We start from the raw sequence: 26,000 nt of genomic DNA on the forward strand, positions 1-26,000 counted from the left end.
ATTGAGAGCTTTTAAACAAGACAGCATATGTAGAAAAGGAGGGTAGCGACTCACCGGTACTTGGTATTTCTTTATTCTTTGTTCTAAAGTACAAAAATCACGGTTAAAACCAATCCAAACCGCAGAATGATTTAGTGCGGATGCCAGGGGCTGGCTAGCTCAGTGCTTTCTCCCACTGCAATCAAATTACAGCTGTTTCACGCTTCTACAGATCTGCTTTTAACTGTGATTTTTGTACTTTGGAACAAAGAATAAAGAAATACCAGGTACTGGTGAGTCGTTACCCTCCTTTTCTAAATATGCTCCTTGTTTAAAAGTTGTATATGATACTTGGAGAGGGTCTAGTACCACCGCAATGGGACAGGTTAACTCACATAAACAGTTTTGAGCCCCATTCATACTTGGGTAGTGCTGGTTTCTATTTCTTGCAAAATAAAGAATTGGGAACTACAACAGCAGCAAAGTTTTCTTCACATTGTGGTACACGCCACCTTGTGATGTTGCTCCATTTGATTGCGTAGAGCAATTGTTCCTAAACTTGTGCACTGGCTGCACCTTACTTTTTGCTTGTAGACCCTGAACTGTGCCTGATTCTCTTCTTCTGGAAAGGTACAACAAAATAGAGAAACAAAAATAGAAAAACCGAAACACAGCCGCACATCCACAAATTGTATTTTGATATACTTGCTTCTGAGCATAAATTCAAAAACTAACAGGTTGTATATATTTTGATCAAAAAGTACAAGCCCACTCGCCACGTCAAGGCAACCTATTCAGAGTGGGTCCCTAACCTAACACTGGCGTAGCACCGGGTGGCGACAACTGCCACCGCAACACCATGCCCACAGGGGGAATGACCCAATGGCCAGGCTGCCCCACTGCTGCCCGACCAAGCCCCAGGCTAGGGTTTCACACTGGTGTGGTGTTCTGTGGTGGCCATTGTTTCTGTGATGCTTTGTCTGTGGGGTAGTATGGCCCAGAGCCAGGGTCTTGGTCGGGTAGCATTTCCCCTGTGGGCTTGTTGTCACGGAGGCAGTAGTCACTGTCTGGCGCTACGCCAGTGTTGGATTAGGGACCCACTCTGACTAGGTGGCCTTGAAGTGGCGAGTGGGCTTGTACTTTTTGATCAAAATGTATACTAACAACCTGTTCGTTTTTTTAATTATGCTGAGAAGCAAGTAGATCAAAATACATATGGTGGATGTGCAGCTTTGTTACTGTTTCTCTATTTTTGTTTCACACGGCATAGTACCATGAAGAGCTAGTATGTGCACCACCATCCAACGGTGCCCCTGCTCTAGGAAGCTTTTTTCTGGAGCCTACTAATGCAGCCTCAGCATTACCCTCAACTGCACCTAAACTGACCATACCAGTAGATCTATACATGGGACATTTTACAGATTTTCTGGACCCACTTTGGCAAGGCTGTTTTTACTGCCAGTGCCACCACTACCCTCATATTCTGATGACATCACTTCCTCATAATTTGGCTCCACGTCCTGTTCAACCCGACATTGTTATAGCCTTCTTAATCATCACAACCACTCCTCTCCCACCCTACATCTATGACTATCCATGACACTATCCCTGCACCGACTATCAGTCCCACTACTACTGCTATGCTTGGTCACAACTTCCACTCACACACTCGAAAAGCTACCTGTCCTCACACAACTCCTCTCATCACTACCCTTGTCCTTAGGACTTGAGGTGCTGTCCTCTCAGAGAATAAATGGCAAACTACTGAAAGGGGGCAGTGAAGAGAGATGATGGAATAAAAAGGTCAGAAATGTTTCTTTTACTGTGTCAAGTAACTGTAAAGGAGGGGGAAACCACTGACACCTGGCTCAACGACATAGCATCAGGGTCACATGACTGAGAATGAGCCAACCAGTATACCATATTTCATGAATTACATTGCACAGTGCTGCTGCTTCTAATGATACTGTCCACCTTGCTGTCATTACTTGTACTGTGCACATGACTGCTGCTGTCCTGGGCCTGGGCACATAGCTAGTCTCAACAGTGCTAGTACTGCCACCAATATGTTAACTGGCAGAGGAAATAGCCTGACTTTTGTGCACCAAACATTTTTAACTACAATTGTAAAAAAAAAATTACAACACCCTTTTTTCACAACTCTTTACCACCTATCCGTGTGCCACTACTACAAACTGGCCTGCTTTAATATGCAATTTAACAATGTGTTCATTAAAGGACATCTGTAGTGCAATATAACTTATCCCCTATCCGATAAGGGGATAGGTTATAGATTGCAGGGGGTCCGAGCGCTCAGGACCCCCGCGATCTCCTGGACCGGGCTGTGGCAGTCTTCAGGAAGTGCAGAGTCGTCCCCAGCAGAAAGCCGCGGCAGACATGCCCCCTCCATGTATCTCTATGGGATACATGGAGGGGGCGTGACGGCCGCTGTGTCATGTGGGAACGGAGCGCCCCCTTTCCAGCATAGTGCCCCGGCCCCGAGCAGAAGATCACAGGGGGGCCCCCAGCGCTCGGACCCCCCCCCCCCCACAAACTATAACATATACCCTATCCTTTGGATAGGGGATAAGTTAAATTGCACTACAGATGTCCTTTCAAGTCATTCAAAACAATATTTTTTGAAAATTTCCCCTATGTATTCGTGTGTCACTACGAAAAACTGGAACACTTGAATATGTGATAAAACAATGGCCCTGATTTACTAAAATCTGAATGTTCTTTAGATTTCACTCCTCTTTTTCTGGGAGCTGATTTACTAATATGTCATATGTGTTGGTTCATTTTCTGTCGCACAGGTTTTTTTGTATCGCATGTGAAAACGTGTCGCACATACTCATCAATAGCATGTGCCAAACCAAGCAAGCAAGATTTAACGAGAATTTAATGGACTTAGACCATCTAACATAGGAGTTTAAAAACACCCCCTCCCCCACACTAAAAAAAAAAATACCGTATTTATCGGCGTATAACACGCACTTTTTAGGCAAAAATTTTTAGCCTAAAGTCTATGTGCGTGTTATACGCCGATACACTCCCATGAAAGGCAGGGGAGAGAGGCCGTCGCTGCCCGCTTCTCTCCCCCTGCCTTTCCTGGGGTCTAGAGCCCTGCTGCCGTCCCTTCTCTCCCCTTTCCTGGGGTCTAGAGCCCTGCTGCCGGCCCTTCTCTCCCCCTGGCTATCGGCGCCGCTGCCCGTTCTGTCCCTCTGACTATCGGTGCCGGCGCCCCATTGCCAGCGCCGACAGCCAGGGGGAGAGAAGGGGCAGTGGCACCCATTGCCGGTGCCGCTGCCCCGTTGCCTCCCCCCATCCCCGGTGGCATAATTACCTGTTGCCGGGGTCGGGTCCGCGCTGCTGCAGGCCTCCGGCGTGTGTCCCCTGTGTCGTTGCTATGCATGGCGCAGCGCACTGACGTCATGCGCCGCGCCGTGCAATGCATAGCAACGACGCAGGCCGGAGGCCTGCAGCAGGGTGGACCCGACCTCGGCAACAGGTAATTATGCCACCAGGGATGGGAGGAGGCAACGGGGCAGCAGCGCCGGCAATGGGTGCCGCTGCCCCTTCTCTCCTCCTGGATGTCGGCGCCGCTTCTCTCCCCCTGGCTATCGGCGCCGACAATGGGGCGCCGGCACCGATAGTCAGGGGGACAGAACGGGCAGCGGCGCCGATAGCCAGGGGGAGAGAAGGGCCGGCAGCAGGGCTCTAGACCCCAGGAAAGGCAGGGGGAGAGAAGCGGGCAGCAACGGCCTCTCTCCCCCTGCCTTTCCTGGGGGTGTATCGGGGTATACACGCGCACACACGCACCCTCATTTTACCATGGATACTTGGGTAAAAAACTTTTTTTACCCAAATATCCTTGGTAAAATGAGGGTGCGTGTTATAGGCCGGTGCGTGGTATACCCCGATAAATACGGTATACAATTAAAAGAATACTCTAAAGTTTAAAATGCATTGCATATTCTAAAAATCCTTGTGTAGAACAGTAAAACAATAAAATAAAAAAAAAGTTAAGAAAATAGTTTAAGCCCTCCCCACCATGCTAAGCTGTGCCTTTTCCTAAATCACTCGCTTTTGATAGATTTAACACATCCTCTTGACTGTCAGTTTTTCAGCAAACACATTTCACACAATTTACAGTGTTTTACAACTAACTCTGAGTGTTTTTAGCATTTTGTTGGAACCATGCCCCTTTTAACAAAAAACACGCCCATTTTCTCAGTTTAAAAAAATACTCTGAGTGTCTGTAAATTATGGGCGTACATTTAGTTGCACGCTCGCTACTACAGAAATTAAGGCGCACAAACCGATAAAAACAGTCGGGAAGCCTTTAGTAAATGATGGCCAATGTGTTTACAAAAGTGATAGAAAGTTCTTGTTTACCACAAACAAAAAGACTGGCACACCTAATAATTCAAGAGATTTTGCAGTAAGTGAACAAATGCTACACACTGTCTGCCAAACACACTGCCCGGGCAACAAAGGAGTGCCTTCATAAGAAGCATTTTAAGGTCCTGGAGTGGCCTAGCCAGTCTCCAGATCTCAACCCCATAGAAAACCTTTGGAGGGAGTTGAAAGTCCGTGTTGCCCAGCGACAGCCCCAAAACATCACTGCTCTAGAGAAGATCTGCATGGAGGAATGGGCCAAAATACCAGTAACAGTGTGTGACAACCTTGTGCAGACTTACAGAAAACGTTTGACCTCTGTCGTTGCCAACAAAGGGTATATAACAAAGTATTGAGATGAACTTTTGTTATTGACTACTTATTTTCCACCATAATTTGCTAATAAATTCTTTAAAAATCAGACAATGTGACTTCATAGATATTTTTTCTCATTCTGTCTCTCATAGTTGAGGTATACCTACGATGAAAATTACAGGCCTCTCATCTTTTTAAATGGGTGAACTTGCACAATTGGTGGCTGACTAAATACTTTCGTGCCCCACTGTACTTCTTTTTCCTGCTAGATCCACTTTTAGCTTTGGTTCAAAAATGGTTTAAAAACGCAACATAAAGCTTGGGGGAATTTCCATGAAGTCAGACTCACTAGAGCTCCGATTACAAGATAACATTTTTATGAACATAAAAGTTGTAGTAAACAAAACAGTGAAAATAATTACTTAAGGCAAAAAAAATTCTAAACACATTAGGAGTTGAATATTAAATTGTGTGAATAGGTCTTGTGGAGCACTACTAAACTCTTGTGGGGTGTAGTAGACATATTTTAAATTGCCCAACCATTTTTTTTAATATTTCTTATTTTTACATTACATATTTAAATATGTTAAGTAGATTTGTTTTGATGGGCTTAAACAGAGTATCACTGTATAAAGCTCACATACAATTTTAAAGTTATGACCCAGGTATACTGTATAGGGTGTCCATTGCCCCTGGGAAGAAGTGCAGTGCAAAGTCAATCTCATACAGCATTCATTTACTGCAAACATGCATAGTAACATGCAATGCCTAGATTCAGAGTCCATTCATGGAAACTATATTGCCCAAAGTACCATATTTTGTCCACGTAAGGAGTTCCTACATAGTTCCAAACCTGCTCAATAGTTTGTCATAAAGCATCTGGTATAGTACCAAAGCGTTTAGTATAGTACCAAATATGCATACACTGCAGATAGTCTGTGCATATTGGGGTCTAGAGGGTCTGTGGTCACAATATTTATTGTATGTACTGTTCCCCATGGAAATAAACAGGATTAATAACATATGATCCACTCTATTGAAACACCTTGTTTAGTCAACTGAGGTTGACTGGCCAAGAGTTATCATATATATATATATATATATATATATATATCTATATATATATATATATATATATATATATATTCAGGTTATAGTTTTCTTCTATATTTTATTGCATATTATAATATTAATTACATTGTAACAGATATTGATGCTCGATAAACCCTGTACATTCATGAAATACTTTCTTTTTTGATAATATCTAATTCTCTACATATGCTTGTTAGGCTTTTTTCACACCATGTTTGTAGCACACATGGAAATCTATAAGGTAAAGAGTCCCATCGTCTGACAGAGGATAAAAGAGTGTCATTTTGGCTGATGTTTGAGGGATTACCATTGGTGTTTATGTTTATTTGCCTTGTAGAATAGTGCACATTTTGAAGCTATTCTTAAGAACAGGATCTATTAGAAAATGTATACCATGCACCTTATTTATTTTATTTTATTTTTAATGAACCCCTATGTATGATGTATGCCGGAAGTCCCCCGGCATATACCTTAGCTTGCAAGAAAGGCTATTTTCACACTAGTGCAAGAAAGTGTGCAACCTTAAGAATGCATACTGTCATTATGTTGTGCCACTGTCTTCTGTGCAAACCCTGAATATAAATGTTATTAGTGCAATATTTTATACAGTTCAACTGTGTGGATTAAGGCTGTTATAAGTGTGCAAACATGTTATATTACTTCCTGTATCACGCATGTTAAATACAGCTCTAAGTTCTACAGTTATGCAGTTCTAAGACTATGATGTAGTTAATTATTACATGGAAAATCAGCATCCAGCAATTTTGCACAAGGGAAATCCATTACACTTGCCGCAGATATGAGGTTTCTGCTTCTTTATCAATAATAGTTATGATGTCAACTTTTGCTCGTATTGTTTTAATCAATGCCTTCTAGATTTCAACATTGTTTTCTAAAGCATGCTATATCAGTAAAAAGGAGACATGTGAAATCTAGAAATATCCGCAGCCATCTGCCATTAACTCTTGCTGTGCTGTCAGGCAACTTCCTGGAGGGTTAAATACAGATGGATCTTTTATGCCTAGCTGTAAGTCAAAGAAACGTGTTGAAGTAGTCATGCTGTCATTCCTAGTGTAGGTTTCTTGTACAGGATAGCAATCCTTGTCAGTGTATACTCCAACCCAGGTTTCAGCTGTTAATAAGAGAATAAAATAAAAGAATGGGATTAATGAAATATTTAAATGCAATTTATTATGTATGCAAATGTATCATTCTAATATACTCTACAGTGATCCCTCATGTTACAAAATTAGATGGTTTCAGGAAGACCATTGTTTGTTGAAACCATTGTATGTTGAGACTATAACTATTCTTCAGGGTCCTGAACAGAACATGCAGTGTCCCAAAAAAAATAAAAAGGAGCCCCCTCACCTGGTGTCTAAAGGAGCAGCTAACCATGGCACAGGTAAAGAATAGTAGAGAACATGTAGTACCTTCCTGTACTGTAGGGAGGTGCTACCAGACAGGCAGTCAGTGTATGCACTTCAGTAATACAGGTTATTTACCAGTGAAATGCCCATTCTGATTGGTCAGTTGTTACAGCCATTTACATCTGGACGTCTGTAGCTTTGTACAGTATGTTGAGTCTGGTTTCAAGTTACAAGAGGCCAGAAAAGACCATTGTATGTTGAAAATATTGTGTGTTATGGCCACTGTAAGTTGAAGGATCACTGTACACAAACAATACAGCATGAAACAAAAAAACACAAACATATTATTGAACAAAGACATTTCCATATTAAATTAAAATTAGCTATAGAGCGCAAAAGGAAACATTTTCAAGCTGAACAGCTACAGGACAAGTGAATGGAGCAAGGAATTGAAATATCAGAATACATTTTGGTGTTCTAACCACTACCCCTCAAAGAACAACTTGATCTGCATAATTCTCAGACAGGGGGGACTTTACTAAGACCTGTGTTTCACAGACCAGTATTAAATTGTCCAATCATTTAAAAAAAAAAAAATTCTTTACATGTCACAAAGATAGGCAAAAGATTTAATCAGTTGGGGTATCAGTGCTGAGACTCTTCATACCCTGATGTCGCTTCTCTGAGGAATGGACCAGTCGGACAGTAGAGGAGTAGCATAGGTACCGAGCTACTGTGGATGGTAACTACCGTCAGCTTTGGTGCTCCACTGCTCCTCTGGACAAGACCCTTACTGCTTTGGGCTATAACAGAAGGTCCCTGGACTGGAGGAGCAGTGGAGCACCAAAGCGGACCAGTATGAGGGCCTACAACTCTGTATATGAGGCAGTATGAGGGCCTAGAACTGTACATGGGGCAGCATGGGGACCTGCAACCATTCTGGGGCACAGAGGGAGCCTATTACAGTATGGTAGCAGTATGGGGGTTTTCTACTACTATATGGGGTAGTATGAGGGCCTAAAACTATATATGGGAGCAGTATAGGAGACTACAACTATATATGTGGGCTGTATGGGGACCTACAACTATATGGGGTACAAAGAGGTTGTACTACTGTATGGGGGCTTCCTACTACAATATGGAGGAAGTATGGAGGCCTACAACTATATGGGGACACAGAGGGGGCTTAACTACTATATTGGCGAAAAAAGTGGCCACAATTACTGTGTGGTGCAATACACATAGGGAATTTGTAAAAGTTTGTCATTGTGCTGGAGAAAGAAGTCTAAAGGTTGGTCTGGCAGGTTCTGTGAAGACAAGTCTTGGTGAAGAAATATCTTAATGATTGTCTAGGCCAGATAATAAAGAAAAGGAAAAGTGAATGACTTAGATTAGGGAGCATGTCACTTGTAAGTCAGGGGGCCTGAGGAGAAAGGGGCCTGGGGAGAGCATATGGAGTAAAGAAACACGTAGACATTTGAAATAACAGCATCCATTTTAATTACAAACATGCTGATAGTATGGGGGGGGGGGGTACTAATGGAATGCTGGAGTGTGGTAACCTTGGGGGATAAAGCCTTGTGGGGTGTAGGGTAGTTAGGGTGTTGTTCAGGGCGCTGTTAACCCTTGTCACTCATGACGCCAGGGTGAGGGTTAAATACGGTAAACTTGATAGGCCTATTGCCACCCTTCCCAAGAGCAATAGGTGAATGTAGAATAAAGGATTGTCCACAACCACTATTAACTGAAAACTTGCAGGAACTTTTACTGAAGAATTTCTGTACATGCAGTAATAGTAACAGTCCAGATAACAGAGTCTCTACAGATATAGCTGAGCAGCGATTGACAGTTGGTTGGGATCAGATAAGCTCAATTTAGCTTCTCAGAGATTTTGTAGCATAGAGCCGCTGGATTTAAGGGTGCGTTTAGATCCAGTGATCTTGCGGAGGTCAGCGGGGAATTGCTTAGTATAACCGCTTAGATATAGGCCGAGGCCGCAAGGCTTTGGCCTAGTAAATTGTCTTGTAAGCTGCGGAGGTCCTACCTCATCCAGAATCAGTAACCCAAGAGAGCGATCAAGATGGTGCAGCTCCCTTATATGGGCAGGGGCTGGCCGTTTTGGATTGGTCCATAACAACTGTCACTCACCGTTACATTGCATTGTGGGTGAACATGTCATGAGAACCTACAAAGGTCCTTTAGCAAAACCATAGAGTTCTAAATCTAATCACATGACCTGCAGGTCCTGCTACGCTGAAAAGGTAGGCATTTGAATATATACATATTTATACTTATAATTATATGAATTTCTATACAAATATAAACTACCTAAGGGGTGACAAGGGGATAACTATAGAAGAGGGACCCCGACGTTCCTAGGGACTCTGACTATGGGGACCTCTACAAAGGTACAGTATGAAATACGGTATCGGGACACCACAGGAGTTTTTATTATGTGTGACAACAATATCCCTTGTCACACATTGTAAAAGCATCCATCAGCACACACAGTATAAAAAACAGCAGCAATTCCAATATTAGAATTACCACAAATAAAAAAAAAATTGCCCAGGTTTATCAAAAAGTGTGAGAGAATAACTGGAGAGATTTTGCCCACAGCAACCAATCACAGCTCAGCTTTTATACCTAATCTAATGAGCTGTGATTGGCTGCTGTGGGGAAATCTCTCTAGTTTTCCTCTCATACAAATTGATAAGTCAGGGCCAATGTGTAAACTCACAGCTGTTTTTCTATAGACTTCAACAAAGGCTAGGGAGTAGAGCAGTCGTGATCTAGCTCAAATCAATATCCCTACCTACTTGAAGGATCCACCCTAAACAGTGGCCCTCAACTGGTCTATGGTCTCTACACTGGACAGAGGTGCAAAGGTGTCAAGGGTAGTTAGTCAGTTCTAGTCAACAAATGTCAGACAAAAAGGTACCAAATCAGCAAACAAGAGTTTAATCAGGAACAGGCCAAGATTCAGAAATCAAGAGGACAGCTAAAGTACAGAATATTAGACAAAGAAAGTTGGGTTCCAGGCAGTTTCTCTTTAACTAAAGACACTAATGAAACATCCTGCATATCCTTAAGACAAAGGGGGAGATTTAGCAAAACTCGAGCAGGGGAAAAGTTAACCTGTTTCCCATAGCAACCAAACAGATTTATTCTCTCATTTTTGAAATGGCCCTTTTCCAAATGATAGAAGCAATCTGATTGTTTGCTATGGGCAACTGGTCAACTTTTCCTCTGCACAGGTTTTGATAAATCTCCCCCAAATTATATTTAATGGTCATTTCATTTTAAGGGAATATATCAAAAAGGAAAAAAAAAACTAAAAAAAAAATACAAATATAAATTAAGTGAAATTGGAGAATAAGCTGTGGATTTAGTCATTCACAATCATGTTGATGAGTTATTTATTTATAAATGTATTATATTATTCATTTTAAAATGAAATGACAAATACTGAAGTTAACATATGGATTAAAATAGAGCAAGAGAGGTGATGTGGATGAAAACAGGTGTCTGTCTTCGATGATATTTATTCTTTTCATGACCCATTTTGTTTATGGGTAAAGTCATATGTTCCCATACATTCAACATGGCCAATAGATCAGACACCTCACAGCTGTTTTTCTCAGTTTCCCTGTATACACAGAGGGAAAGGCTCTCTGTGTAGACATTAAAACAAAACCTGAAAATAAAAAGACTGTGCACAATATGAATACGATTACTATCTCAGAGTAGTATGTGAACCTATTCATAGCACAGGTTTGGAGATTGCCCATGGGAACCATACTGTCTACCTTTCAATATACTGAAGAAGTTTCCACTACATCCAGCACTAGTATTTAGGTATGCCCTTGGGACCCCTGGCTTTGGAAGTAAATGAACAGGCAGTGTTGATCTTAGCAACGGGCAAATCACTTGGAATAACTAAGGAAGCTTTCTTTCTCAAGGATGAAATTATTACAGATATACTTTCATTTAAGACCCTTTAAGATTTAATATATTTTTCAGGATGTTGAAGCCACATGTGTTCCTGTAGTTTAAATAATGTACTCTATTTTCCTTCATTTTTGTATCTGCCCAACAAGAACACTATGCTTCCAAAATGGCATGTGTATTAATGCAATATAATCACTTATTATTATTATTATTACTTATTTTTTCGTTATGTGATGGTAAAATGCTACTTTGTTTTATATTAAAATTTTTAAATTCAGGACAGTCATCAATTTAAAAAGCCAATTTAAATTAGACAAATCTGACTGCACTTTCTTCTCTTTGGTTAAAAAAATAAATAAAAAAATAAAATAAAAAAGATAAAACAAATATAGTTGCTGAATGGCAGCTACCAGTCTATCATTGGATTAATGGATATATGGCCAATTTTATGTTTTGGGTATTTTTAACATAGTAACTTTTTGAAGTAAAACAAACCCAGTTTCAAATGTGGCATTACATCTCCAGTTCCTAGGAACACATGGTGCACGTACAGTACAGTACAGACCAAAAGTTTGGAAACACCTTCTCATTCAGAGTTTTCTTTATTTTCATGACTATGAAAATTGTAGATTCACACTGAAGGCATCAAAACTGTGAATTAACACATGTGGAATTATATACATAACAAAAAAGTGTGAAACAACTGAAAATATGTCATATTCTAGGTTCTTCAACGTAGCCACCTTTTGCTTTGATTACTGCTTTGCACACTCTTGGCATTCTCTTGATGAGCTTCAAGAGGTAGTCACCTGAAATGGTCTTCCAACAGTCTTGAAGGAGTTCCCAGAGATGCTTAGCACTTTTTGGCCCTTTTGCCTTCACTCTGCGGTCCAGCTTACCCCAAACCATCTCGATTGGGTTCAGGTGCGGTGACTGTGGAGGCCAGGTCATCTGGCGCAGCACCCCATCACTCTCCTTCTTGATCAAATAGCCCTTACACCGCCTGGAGGTGTGTTTGGGGTCATTGTCCTGTTGAAAAATAAATGATGGTCCAACTAAACGCAAACCAAATGGAATAGCATGCCGCTGCAAGATGCTGTGGTAGCCATGCTGGTTTAGTATGCCTTAAATTTTGAAAAAATCCCCAACAGTGTCACCAGCAAAGCACCCACACAACATCACACCTCCTCCTCCACACCAGCACACCTGTGAAGTGAAAATCATTTCAGGTGACTACCTCTTGAATCTCAACAAGAGAATGCCAAGAGTGTTCAAAGCAGTAATCAAAGCAAAAGGTGGCTACTTTGAAGAACCTAGAATATGACATATTTTCAGTTGTTTCACACTTTTTTGTTATGTATATAATTCCACATGTGTTAATTCATAGTTTTGATTCCTTCAGTGTGAATCTACAATTTTCATAGTCATGAAAATAAAGAAAACTCTGAATGAGAAGGTGTGTCCAAACTTTTGGTCTGTACTGTACATGTAACTTTTATTTTTAAAAAACATACTTATGGGGGTATTACAGATCTAATAATAATAATCTTTATTTCTATAAAGATTATTCTACAGCACTTTACATTGTAGAAGGTACATAAACAAAAGACATTTAGACATGAATTTATAGCTAAAAGTATAGCAAAAATAACTTACCCCCACAATCTCCGGAACAGGACCCTGGCTGTCAGTGAGGAGCGTGTGTTGTCTACTGGAAGATGGCATGCTATCCATTAATTTCTATGGAAGCGCCGGAGATGTTCAAGTGCTGGTCTCTTAGGCACTCCAATAGAAATGAATGGAGCTTGTGCCGTCTACAGCACACGGTCCTCATTGAGATCCAGGTCCTGTTTCAGAGATTGTAGGAGGTCCCAGCAGTCGGATCACCTGCGATCAGCTACTCATCCTCTATCCTGTGGATAGGGTATAATTTTGTTTTGGCTAGAGTTCTTCTTTAAGCAACGGGAGTAAGGGTTCTGTTTGAAAGAGCTTATAATCTAAATCTTTAATCTTCTAAAGAAAGATTTGTTTATAAACATGTAAAAGTTCTTGTTTTGTTGAAAGGTCCATCCATCTTTTATACTAAACTAACTGAGTACCCGGCGCTGCCCGGTTTTTCCTACCTTGTCCTTGTGGGGGAAAAGCAACAAAGGAGGAAGCTCTTGTCCTCATATCCCAACCAGAAATACCCTCCTCATATTCCGACCACATATCCTGTCCTCATATTTTGTTCTCATATCCCGTCCCCATATCCCGTCCCCATATCCTGACCCCATATCCCGCCCGCATATCCCATCCCCATATTCCAACCTCATATCTCGTCCTCATATCCCGTCCTCATATCCCGACCTCATATCTCGACCTCATATCTCGACCTCATATGCTGTCCTCATATCCCATCCTCATATCCCGTCCCCATAGCTAATCCTCCTTTCTAATCCTCATATCCCATCCTCAGGTGGGGCTGCTTTGTGGTAAAGATATTGTAAGCTGGAAATAAAAGGGGTGTGGCTTAAAAGGTGGGCATGTCTTTGTGAGATGTGGTGTGGCTTACCAGCCGGACTGACACATTCACCAGGAGATGCAGAGAGGAGATGGTGGAGTAAGGCACCAGAAGTCCTATATACTTGTATGGGACTTGAAACAAAAACCCCATCCTTCACATATGAGGGCAGGTTAGCGGTTAATTTAAATATTATATATTTTTATTTATTTATCGAAATATCTCCAGCTGTTTGGAAATTATGCAGTAACATAAATGTCCCATAGACTTGTAAGGGACTTTAAATAAAAAACCCTGACCCTGGCAAATTGGGGTGGGTAAGGGTTAAATTAACTATCCTATGTTTGTTGTTGACATATTAATAACATGTGTGCCAGGTTTCATGTTAATATCTTTAGCGGTTTGGAAGTGATGCTGGAACATACACACATACATACACACACATACATACACACATTGGCCCTGATTTACTAAAGTCCAACCTACTTTACGCCGCACAACCTACACTTTTAAAAACACTCGGAGTGTTTTTTTATTACAAGAAAATGGGCGTGGTTAAGCAAAAATTGGGCGTGTTCCCGACAAAAAGCAGAAATTACTCGGAGTACTTCCAAAATCACTCCTGAAAAAGCATGAGTTTGGCTCAAAGAATAACCGACAGCCAAGAGGAGGTGTAAAAACTACCAAAAGAGAGTGATTTTGGCAAAGGCACAGTTTAACATGGTGGGGAGGGCTTAAACTATTAACTTTTTTTTTTTTCCATTGTTTTACAGTTCTACACAAGGATTATTAGAATATACAATGCACATAAAACTTTAAAATGTGCCTTTAATTGTGTATATATATATATATATATATATATATATATATATATACACATATATTATTATTATTTCTTGTGTCTGGGAGGGGGGGGCGTGTTAAACTCCTATATTGAATGGTCCACGTCCATAAAAAATTTTAGTTCTATTTTGTTGCATTGTTCACGGTTTCATTGATTCCTTTTTTGAAGTCCTTTTTTGGTCTTCTGCATTATCTTTTTTTTTTTTCTCTTTATTTCTTACAATATACTCCCCTAATTAACCTTATTGGGGAATCCTGCAGGGACATTGTTTTATCACAATCTTTGGATTATATTCATCCTGTTTTGGTATTTTCTGTAACATATTTCAATTATGATCTGCTTATGTCAAGTTGTGTTGAAATTGGATCTGTTGAACTAGTCAATCAAATTATTATAGATTGAATAGGTATTCCAGTGTTTTCCACATTAAAGGGGTACTGCGGTAGGAAAAATGGTGTCAGAAAGTTATACAGATTTGTAAATTACTTCTATTAAAAAATATTAATCATTACAGTACTTATTAGCTGTTGTATGGTATGCTACAGAGGAAGTTGTGTAGTTCTTTCCATTCTGACCACATTGCTGTCTGCTAAGGAGAGGTTTTCTATGGGGATTTGCTTCTACTCTAGACGGTTCCTGACATGGACAGAGGTGTCAACAGAGAGCACTGTGGTCAGACTGAAAAGAACTACACAACTTCCTCTGGAGAATACAGCAGCTCATATGTACTGGAAGGCTTAAGATTTTTTAATAGAAGTAATTTACAAATCTGTTTACATTTTTAGCACCAGTTAATTAAAAGAGGTTTATTTTTCACCAAAGTACCCATTTAATGAATTAGTAATACAAGCCCAACAATACTTACATTTTCTGGCAGGCTTTCTGTCAGACCACTCCTGGACCATTATCTGATCACCAGGTCCTCCAATATAGTACTGATCTTCATAAGTTGAATTGTCTGGTATATCAAATGGATCCCATGCTGCAGTTAGAGATGTTTTAACACAGATTTTTGTAACTTGCTCAATCTGGAACATCACAGCATCTTTGTATAGATAGATGTATTCAAAGAACCTGTGTTGAAAAAAAGTATGTTGGTTTAATATTGAATTATAGTTATGGTTACAATGAAGTCTAGGATCACATAAATCTGACAATTTGTTTAAAATGTAAATAAAAATAAAAAAATAAAAACACAAAAAATCTTACCCATTTCTGGTGCAGTGTAAATAATCCTGCTGTGATATCCATCACCCCAGATGTATGATAAAACTTTCTGTATTTTTAATCTGCTAAATAAGAGTTCTATTTTATACTGCATGACCCACCCAGTGTGTGATAGCCCTTTGTTTTTTGTCTGCTGAGTCTCTACTGCTGGCTGGCATTCTCTCTATGAAGATCATTATTCATTTCCAGCTAAACTTTAGGCAGTAGCTGTATTATCAGGGATCAAAAATGTAAGTTGTTATGTTTTATTAAGGGATCAAAGTCACTAATCTTAGATATGTGAGATGTTCTATATTAGATTTCAACTAAATTGTCCACAGCTGTAAAAGAGATGGTAAAGGTATTGGATTATTTATAAATGTGCCTGCTTGACTGTATGGTTTGGCTGAATAGTTTACATCTTGAGTAATGATAATCCTGGAGTGTCCAGGACAAGTCATAGTGAATCTTTCAAACCCTTAACAGAATCAGAGCTATGTAAATATATACAGTATTTTTAAAGGGAATCTTACATCACTTTCATGCTGCCCAAACCACAATCATCTGGATGGTCCATGGTCGCTTCTTCCCACCCAACCACCCTAACATTGGACAAGTGTTTACATATTGACTTACTGTTACCATATTATACCACATGGAATTGTCATGACCGACTGGGGGTACAGGGAGAGTGAGTCCTAAGCTTTCCCTATATACACTCTCCCTGCCTACTTGCCCATGCACCCCAAGCGGGGAATCGACAACTTGGAGCCAGTCCCTCCCTTGCGCTACAGTGCAGTGGCGTATAAACAAATATACATAGTCAGTCACAAGTCAGAAACATAAATGCAAATCTACCAGAAAACCAGAACAGATAAACCAGACAGGATACAAATACTAACAGGGCAGAATATAGTGTATTAACAAACAGTTCAAGAACTGGATATCAGATAAACGGCAGACATGATAACAGGACTAAGCATGGTATGAGTACCAGCAGAATCCAGGAGAGGAAGGGGATGAGCAGAAGAACTGAAAGCTGAAACACTACACAGTTCAGGTGACATAGGACACTGTTCACACTGGACACATAACAAACATGAACTTAATAAAAACGGATACAAGAAAACCAAACTCTACAACGCAGAGGAACACTGGACAGGATATTTCTCAAGATTCAAAACAGGATATATTTTAAGATACAAGGATGAATTCTTAACCAAACTCCACTATGTGAAGGAACAGGACAGGATTCTAGCAGTGTGAACACAGACCAAGCAGAACAGACATACATCCTAAAAACAGACAAATGTAACAGACAAAAATCTACAATAAACAAGACTATTTAACCATGGCTAAAACTCAGATAAAATAACAAGATAAATACAAGGTAAATGCTCAAGCAGACATAGTCAGAGTTTTGCACAAACAGACATCATAGTTGCATTATTGCACAAAAAATCAGCAGCAGAATGCAGGAGAACTCTGGTAAAAATAGACACACCCCAGATTGCATTGGTTCTGAGCATTAAGTATTCCTAATCCAGGGAGAATAGCAAACTGTTCAGAACAAACTAGTGTGTGAATACACACGTAACCAGAAAAATACAAAAACAAATAAACAGACATTACTGGAATATTTCTAAAGTCAGTAAATACACATGTTGCATATCTACTTAATCAAAAGGTTGAGGATATTGGGGGGGGGGGGGGGGGGATTTATCCTTACCTTTATGTTGTTGTTGTTTTTTTGTTTGTTTTTTTGCCATTGGTTGCACACTTTTGTTTGGCACAGTGTGTTTTTGCAACTAAGTTGTGCAACTTTTCATTTAGGAGCTCTCTACAATCACATTGTGATAGTCCTGATTTTGGTTACTTTTTAGTAGGCGTAAGGGATCTATCCCAACTTATTGCAACTTTTTAGTTTTTCACAACCCAGCAAACTGAGTCGTAAATCTACACCAGCCCCAACCTAGATTCCCAAACTGGCTGTGGACAGCATTATTTAAAATTTCCACATTTTGGCATATAGGTTAAAAAGTCACACAGGAAGCACCATACAAAGTGGAGTATTGAAGTAGAAAAAGGGGACCAGAACCATATTCATCACAGGTGATGCAGCATTTAATAAATTACGTGCACGTACATAGTTTTCACCAAACAAATTTATGAGGTTAAAAGACTTTCACCTACACCACTTTTGATAAATTGCCTCTTAGTTGCTAAGGATCTGCTGAAGGCCCCCATGTCTGCTGTACATGAAGATAGGAAAATCTTCTTGTACAGTCTGCCTCAGGTAAATAAAATGCCGGTGTATGCCATGGTTTCTTTAAGCTTTATACTATAGAAGCCTAAGAGGTGTAGTTGGGCACCATGCTGCATGACAAATGATGGTCTTGACTATTGTGTATAAATATTTTAACCCCTTTCCCCGTCAGTGATTTTTAACATGTTTTTTAACTGCATATCTTCTAAGAGCCATAACTCTTACATTTTTTTCCACATAGAGAGCTACATAAGGACTTTTTCTTTGTGGGCTACATGAGGGCTTATTCTTTGTGGGACCAATTTTACTTTTTAACATCCTTCATTTTACCATGAAGTGGACAGCGAAACAAAAAAAGTAATATTATGGGCTGAACAAAAACCCTGGAATTCAACAAATTTCATAGATTTAGTTTTTGCAATTAAACCAATGTTATCATTTCTATATGTGACGATACCAAATATGTTTATTTTTTCTGAGTTTAAAGGGGTACTCCACTGGAAAAATGTCCCTTCTGTCTGACCACAGGGATCTCTGCTGACACCTCTGTCCATTTTAGGAACTGTCCAGAGTAGGAGCAAATCCCTATAGCAAACCTATCCTGCTCAGGACAGTTCCTAAAATGGACAGAGGTGTCAGCAGAGAGCACTGTGGTCAGACAGAAAGGAAATTCAAAAAGAAAAAATCTTCCTGTGGAGCATACAGCAGCTGATAAGTACTGGCTTTACAAATCTGTTTAACTTTCTGGCACCAGTTGATTTAAAAAATTTTTTTTCCAGTGGAGTACCCCTTTAAGGAACATTAAAAAAAAAGCATTAAGTAGTGCAGCAGGCAGCCGGGCCCCCCTAATCTTTGGTTTTGTACAGGCCCCTGACTGCAGGCCCGTCATTCATGTTCTGATAGGGGCTCTGGCCTGCTCTATATACAATGACTTCCGGGCAAATGAACTTTGAAGGGAAGTTGTAATGCAAATATCTGCTACAGCAAATCTGCAGTAGATCTGCAGCAAAAAATAAGCATGTGTGAATGTACCCTTATGCAGCTGATTTTGCCACTCATTGACTTCAATAGGAAGAAAAATACACAGCAACAAAATACGCACCCTACTCTAAAGGGGTTTTATAACTATTCTTTTGCACACAAATGACATGTCACACACCTATAATAAGCTCATGGAACAAAATCCCGTGGATACATTGCATTGCAGTAAATGTGCTTCTTTCCATGTTCTGTCCCCAGTGGTGCCTTGCATTTATGGCTTTTACTGAATATCTATGTGACTAGAGTGAATGTTCAGCATTTTCATTTGAAACAATCCATTTACATGTCACACACAGGGCTCTTCCGCTCCTTCCTATTTTAGGAAAGAAAAGTGTAGCGACAAACTGCACAGACCTTTGCCTTTAGTTATTTAGTTCATTTTTTTTTTAATCTGAAATGGCACAATATTTAAAAGTGAATTGCGAAGTGGTTTTGTTTTTATAATAGATAGATAGAGAAAAAGATACTAATCACATTTACATTGCAAATTCTCTGTCATCTTTAAAATTCTAACAGTTGATTCCTTTTGCTGATATGGTACATTTACACTTGCATATTATGCTGTGTATTTTGTTGCAGATTTTCAGCAGTGGATTTTACTACCAATTGTACAAGTACAAGTCACCCTTTGCAGTTAGTTTTCTAGCAGCTCAATTACTATTAGTACAGATCACTATACTCCACAGGCAGTCTCCAATACCTAGTCCAAAGCTAAGCAGATAATGTACCTGCAACTTTATATTCTTGCTTGACTACGTAATATAGAGATCAAATTTTGCATTGGGGCTTTAAAGGGGTCCTCCACCCCTAGACATCTTAACTCCTATCCAAAGGTCCTGCCACTGGGAACCTCCACGATCTCCTGCATGCCACCCTGGCATTCTAAACTTTTCATTCTAAATGCTGGGTTCAGGGCTGGGGTTGTGTCATCACGCCACCCCACCCTCCATTTATGTCTATGGGAGGAGCATGGCGGCCATCATACCTCCCATACACATGCATGGAGGGGGCGTGGCATGACATCATGAGGGGGCATGGCGTTCAGAATCACGGAGATATGTGATGCGCTGACTATGCATGTACGCATGCGCATTACGTTCAGACTAAATAACTTTATTACGATCCCTACTGCGCATGCGCACAAATCGCGCTATTGCGCCATGACGTTGGCGGACGCGTAACGTTAGTTGCGCACGCGCAAGGGTTATCAAAGATGGCGGCCGCCATCGCGATCAAGGTAAACTCTGAAACCACCTGTATTACTTTGTTTCTTTCTTTCTTATTGGTTAATGAAGTGTATATAAAGTACCAAATTAATGCCTTAGATCATTCCCTGAGGAAGCCTTCACGGCAAAACGGCGTTTGGGTTTGGCGTGCTGCATAGTGGTATGTGCTAGGCCATTACGGCCCTAATCTGTTGTTGAACTTCTGCAATTTATTGTTTGGCTTAATTGCTGACTCTGTGCATAATGTTTTAAGGCTATTCCCACATCCACAGATGTCCCTTTTTGCTTAGTCCACTAACAGATCAGGCACCTTTTCAGGTTTTCTTGATTATCCTGTTTCTTATCACTGTGTCACTTTACATTCTGTGCAATATATGTGGCTTTGGCCATAATATTTAATTGTTTACATATTGAAGTGTTTACATTGCCCATATCTATTGTATGCTGCAGATTGACAGCTTTATAGATTGCATAAGTCACTTTAATATATTGTTAGTATTAACTAACTTAACTTTTTTGCACATTATCACATACCTACCTATGTAGCAGCCATCTTTTGTCAGTTTTTTTTTTTGCTATCCTTTTTAATGTTTTTTAATGATGTATGTTTAATAAAGACTAAAATGATTTGCATATAATTGTCCTGGTGTGTTTATGGGGATTTGTTTGAGTTAGCTACACACCAGATGGTGATTTGTTCTTTCATAGCCCTTTTTAGGATCTTGCTTTTACCTGTTGGTAAAAGGTACCCCCAAACTGAAAAAATATGTTTAAGTATGTAATAAAGTAATGAAGTGACAAAATCATTATGCTTCTCAAAGTGTCTGCTTTGTGTGCTGAAAAAAGTTTGGTTCATACAGTATTTTTGGTCAGTACCTTTAGCCAAAATCAGGAATGGGTCCAAAACACAGAAGAGGTACAAAACTTTTTATTTAAGGTTTTCTCTGTGTCAGTTACACTTATGGTTTTTGTTAAAAATACTGATCAAAATAATGTGTGTGAACCAAACATAAAAGTCAAGTCAGCATGCGAGCATAAATACCAAAAGTTTGCAAAATCTTGTTTACAGGTATACATTAAATGGTGTTTGTAAGGGCAAAAATATCAACATTTTTGGAATGGTTGTTTTGTATAGAAGGCTCTGCCTACAACCAGTCCACAAACGGCAGGATAATAAATGGAATGTCCACAGCAGATTTTATGAGATAACTGGAACCTTAACTGAACTTCTTATGCCAACAGTCTTTACAATTAAACGGTTTCTCTTGAGGCAACCGGGATGCAGGTTCCTCACAGGCTTTGCTGGGACTAATAGTCTTAAGCTTTAAGCAGGCCACTGTGCTATTATTATAGGATTTGAGTTGAATAGTAGTCACAAAGAATTTGTAGATAGAGCTTTATAACTCACGGTTTTAGTGGCTTCTGGGTCTTTAGGCTTTGGCCAAGTTGAGATGAATTGAGATATGCTGATTGTACTTGCTTGATAGTCCGGAACTAAGAGAGAGAATTTGGATACTACAGCCCCTTACATACCAAGGGGGCTGGACTAATCCCATTGGCTGCAAAGCCTGTAAGTCCTGAACCCAGAGAACTCTGGGTACATCACATGACCCCGGAAGGTCCTAAATATCTGTACAACCATTTTAATATATCACGTGACCTAGGTAGGTCCTATACATTTGTACACTATACAGAAATACATTTATATGAGGTGACCAAGGGGCAAGCCCTGCAAGAGAAGGGACTCTAACTGAGGGGACTTTAGACAGGGACAGGACCATGTCCTGTACCGGGATACCACACATGAATTAATAATTTTCCAACAAATGAAGATGCTGTCGGGTTTGCGCAATTTTGGATGCTTTTCAAGGGGCTGAAATGTCCACTTAAAGTGGCATTGCATTATACCTTAAAGGACATCTGTACTGCATGACTTTTACATATTCCTGTGCCTGGGATGCAAAATATATAAACTAAACTTTAAGTCACCTTCCTACATTCTCCCATTGCTCCGGTATCAGCCTCACGGTCCTCCACTGCGATCCTCTTGCTGCTTCCTGGGGACGGGAACATCACAGAGCCGTCAGCGTATCACCGGCCACAGTGATGTCCCACCTCGGCCGGTGATAGGCTGAGCACACTGTCATGTAAGGGGCCGGCCAGAACTCCTTACATGACAGTGTGCTCAGCCTATAACCAGCCGAGGCGGGACATCACTGCGCTGGTGATATGCTGATGGCTCTGTGACGTTCGTGTCCCAAGGAAGCAGCAAGAGGATCCCAGCAGAGGATCATGAGGCCGATACCGGAGCAACGGGGGAAAGTAGGAAGGTGAGTTAAAGTTTACTTTATTTTTGCAGCCCAGGCACAGGAATATGTAAAATTCATGCAGTACAGATGTCCTTTAAATGGATTGCTTTACCTAATGTGCATCTAGAATATCATGAGTAGAATGATAAAGGGAGATTCCAGTGCAAAATATCTTATCCTCTATCCTATCCCTGCGATCTCCCGCCCAGCCCCCTGGCTCTATCCATGCACAAAGTGACCTCTGTTGTTTCTCTGTCTCTACCATAGAGATATGTAGAGGGACATTGTGGCACCGGTTTGTGCAGTGGTCGACAGTAATCCGAGCACATAGTTGAGGTTGCTCAATGCATGGAGAGAGCCAGGGTGCTGAGCAGGAGATCGAGGGGGTCCCAGCGGACAGACTACCTGCCACAGATCTATCCTGTGGATAGGGGATAAGATGTTCTGCACCGGCGTCCCCCTTTAAGTAACAGAGGTTTAAAATCAGTTCAAATCTCTGACACTTAAAATGGTATTCCAGTAAAAACTTTTCATATCAACTGGGTCCAGAAAGGTAAACAGTTAAATCAGCTGCTGAAGTTTAGTTGTTCTTTTCTGTCTGACAACAGTGCTCTCTGCTGGCACTTCTGTCTGTCTCAGGAACAGTCCAGAGGAGAGGTTTGCTATGGGGACTTGCTCCTTCTCTGGACAGTTCCAGAGACAGAAAGGGGTGACAGCAGAGAGCACTGTTGTCAGACAAAAAAGAACAACTCAATTTTAGCAGCTGATAAGTACTGGAAGGATTAAGATTTTTTAATAGAAGTAATTTACAAATCTGTTAATCTGGAGCCAGTTAATGAAAAAAATTGCCTTTTAACCCCTTAACGGAATCTGATGTAAATGTACATTGTGAGGCGGTGGGACTTCCTGCACCATGACGTACATTTAAGTCATGAACATAACTGCGAGCACAGGACCGGTGCTCCCATCATGCACAGCAGGTCCTGGCTGCTATCGCAGCCAGGAACCCGCTGGTAACGGCGGACATCAGTGGTGGCTCTGATGCCTGCCATTAACCCCTCAGATGCTTTGATCAATACAGATCACAGCATCTGCGGCAGTGCATTGAGTAAAATGAATGATCGGATCGCCCATGGCACTGCCGCAGGGATCCGATCATCCATAATGGCGGACAGAGGTCCCCTCACCTGCCTCCATCCTTCTCCTGGGGTCTTCCTCTCTGGTCTGAGATCGAGCAGACCAGAGCAGAAGATTGCATATAACACTGATCAGTGCTATGCCCTATGCATAGCACTGAACAGTATTAGCAATCAACTGATTGCTATAAATAGTCCCTTATGGGGAGATAAAAAGTGTAAAAAAAAAAGTTATCCCCTTCCCCATTAAAAATGTTAATTGTCCCCTTTTCCCATTTTACCCCCAAAAAACGTAAAAAAAAATTCAATAAACATATTTGGTACCACTGCGTGTGTAAATGTCCGAACTATTAAAATATTATGTCAACTATCTTATACGGTGAACGGTGTAAACATAAAAACAAAAAAAAAGTCAAAAAATGCTGCTTTTTTGTCATATTTTATTCAAAATTTCTTTTTTATAAAAAGTGATTTAAAAGTCATATATAAACAAAAGTGGCACCGATAAAACTAAAGATCATGGTGCAAGAAATGAGTACTCATACCGCCCCCTATACAGAAAAATTATAGGTAGTTAGTAAAGTTATAGGTAGGCACAACAGGGCAATTTCAAACATACTAATTTTGTTAAAATAGTTTAAGATTTTTTTTAAAGTGGTACTGTCACGATTCGGCTAGCTGGATGTGGATCCTCTGTGTCAGCGAGGGATTGGCGTGGACCGTGTCGGTGGACCGGTTCTAAGATGTTACTGGTATTCACTAGAGCCCGCTGCAAAGTGGGATGGTCTTGCTGCGGCGGTAGCAACCAGGTCGTATCCACCGGCAACGGCTCAACCTTGCTGACTGCTGAGAAGGCGTGGGACAGAAGGACTAGGCAGAGGCAAGGTCAGACGTAGCAGAAGGTCGGGGCAGGCGGCAAGATTCGTAGTCAATGTGGATAGCAGAAGATCTGGAACACAGGCTTTGGACAACACTAAACGCTTTCACTGGCACAAGGCAACAAGATCCGGCAAGGGAGTGCAGGGGAAGTGAGGTATTATAGCCAGGCAGCAGGTAGAAGCTAATTAGGCTGATTGGGCGAGGCACCAATCATTGGTGCACTGGCCCTTTAAATCTTAGAGAGCTGGCGCGCACGCGCCCTAGAGAGCGGAGCCGCGCGTGCCAGCACATGACAGCCGGGGACCGGGACGGGTAAGTGACTTGGGATGCGATTCGCGAGCGGGCGCGTCCCGCTATGCGAATCGCATCCCCGCCGGCAATGTCAGTGCAGCGCTCCCGGTCAGCGGGTCTGACCGGGGCGCTGCAGAGAGAGAGACGCCGTGAGCGCTCCGGGGAGGAGCAGGGACCCGGAGCGCTCAGAGTAACAGGTACAATTATAGAAAAGCATATAACATGGGTATCATTCTAATAGTATTGACCCACAGAATAAAGAAAAATGTAATGTTACCGTAAAGTGTACAGCGTGAAAACAAAACCTTCAAAAATTAGCTAAATTGAGGTTTTCATTAAAATTTTAATTTTCAAAGTAAAATTGGTCACGCAGAAAACAAGCCCTCATGTGGGTCTGTGGATGAACATATAAAAGAGTTATGATTTTGAGAAGACGAGGAGGAAAAAACGAAAATTCAAAAATAAAATTGGCCTGGTCCTTGAGGTCAAAATGGGCTTGGTCCTTAACTTTCATTCTTTTATCATAGTTTTACATATTGTCTAAAGATATAAGAAAAACAATTGCAGTGCAACTCAACATACTCTTTCAATTATCGTAGCAGATCCATCAGCATCAATTCCCAAAACACTCCATAGCCATAGTTATGAATGCATATTCTAAAATCTACAAGTGGAAAATGTCAATACTCTGCCATGAAAGGATATAGCCACACATTGCTGTGGTTTGTGAACATAATAGCTCTTCTTAGTGCTAAAGTAGCACGAAACAATCTTCAAGTTGACTCGGATATATCGGTTTAAGGATAGTGTCCTTCAATTGAACTAAGCAATTTAGTTATTTTCTTGCACATTTCTCCTTGTCTTATTTATTTCATATTTCCTGCTGTCTCTCTTCATTTTGCTAAGAAACGTCTTGGAATTCAGACAGTCTAGCCTCTCCTTCTCCTCTGCCTGACATCTTTCCTCTTCACACAGTGCTTTGAAATATATCTATATGTTACATTGCCCGAGGAATACACATTGCTTGGACTGCATACTAATATTATAGCAGACACCAGGGAAGTCACATATTTATCTTCAATAAACATGCTATTTTCCCCCTAATGATCAAATTTCATATACCTTTTATTGTTGTTCGGAAATTTTTGCGAATATATCACTATATATTCGAAATTACGAATATTATTTTTT

General features: G+C 40.7%; 1 protein-coding gene across 1 annotated transcript in view; it reads right to left on the reverse strand.

Annotated features, from left to right (window-relative positions):
* Positions 1 to 6,177: 6,177 nt before the first annotated feature.
* EPDR1 (ependymin related 1) overlaps positions 6,178 to 26,000 on the reverse strand; it is a 65,855-nt gene continuing 46,032 nt past the window's right edge. The window contains exons 2-3 of the mRNA XM_056520468.1: positions 15,321 to 15,529; positions 6,178 to 6,919 (exon numbers count right to left, since the gene is read on the reverse strand). Of these exons, the coding sequence (XP_056376443.1) occupies positions 6,720 to 6,919; positions 15,321 to 15,529 (409 nt within the window). The 3' untranslated portion in view covers positions 6,178 to 6,719. The remainder of the gene's footprint in view (positions 6,920 to 15,320; positions 15,530 to 26,000) is intronic.

This window comes from Hyla sarda, chromosome 5, assembly GCF_029499605.1.
Source record: "Hyla sarda isolate aHylSar1 chromosome 5, aHylSar1.hap1, whole genome shotgun sequence".
Classification (NCBI taxonomy): Eukaryota; Metazoa; Chordata; class Amphibia; order Anura; family Hylidae; genus Hyla; species Hyla sarda.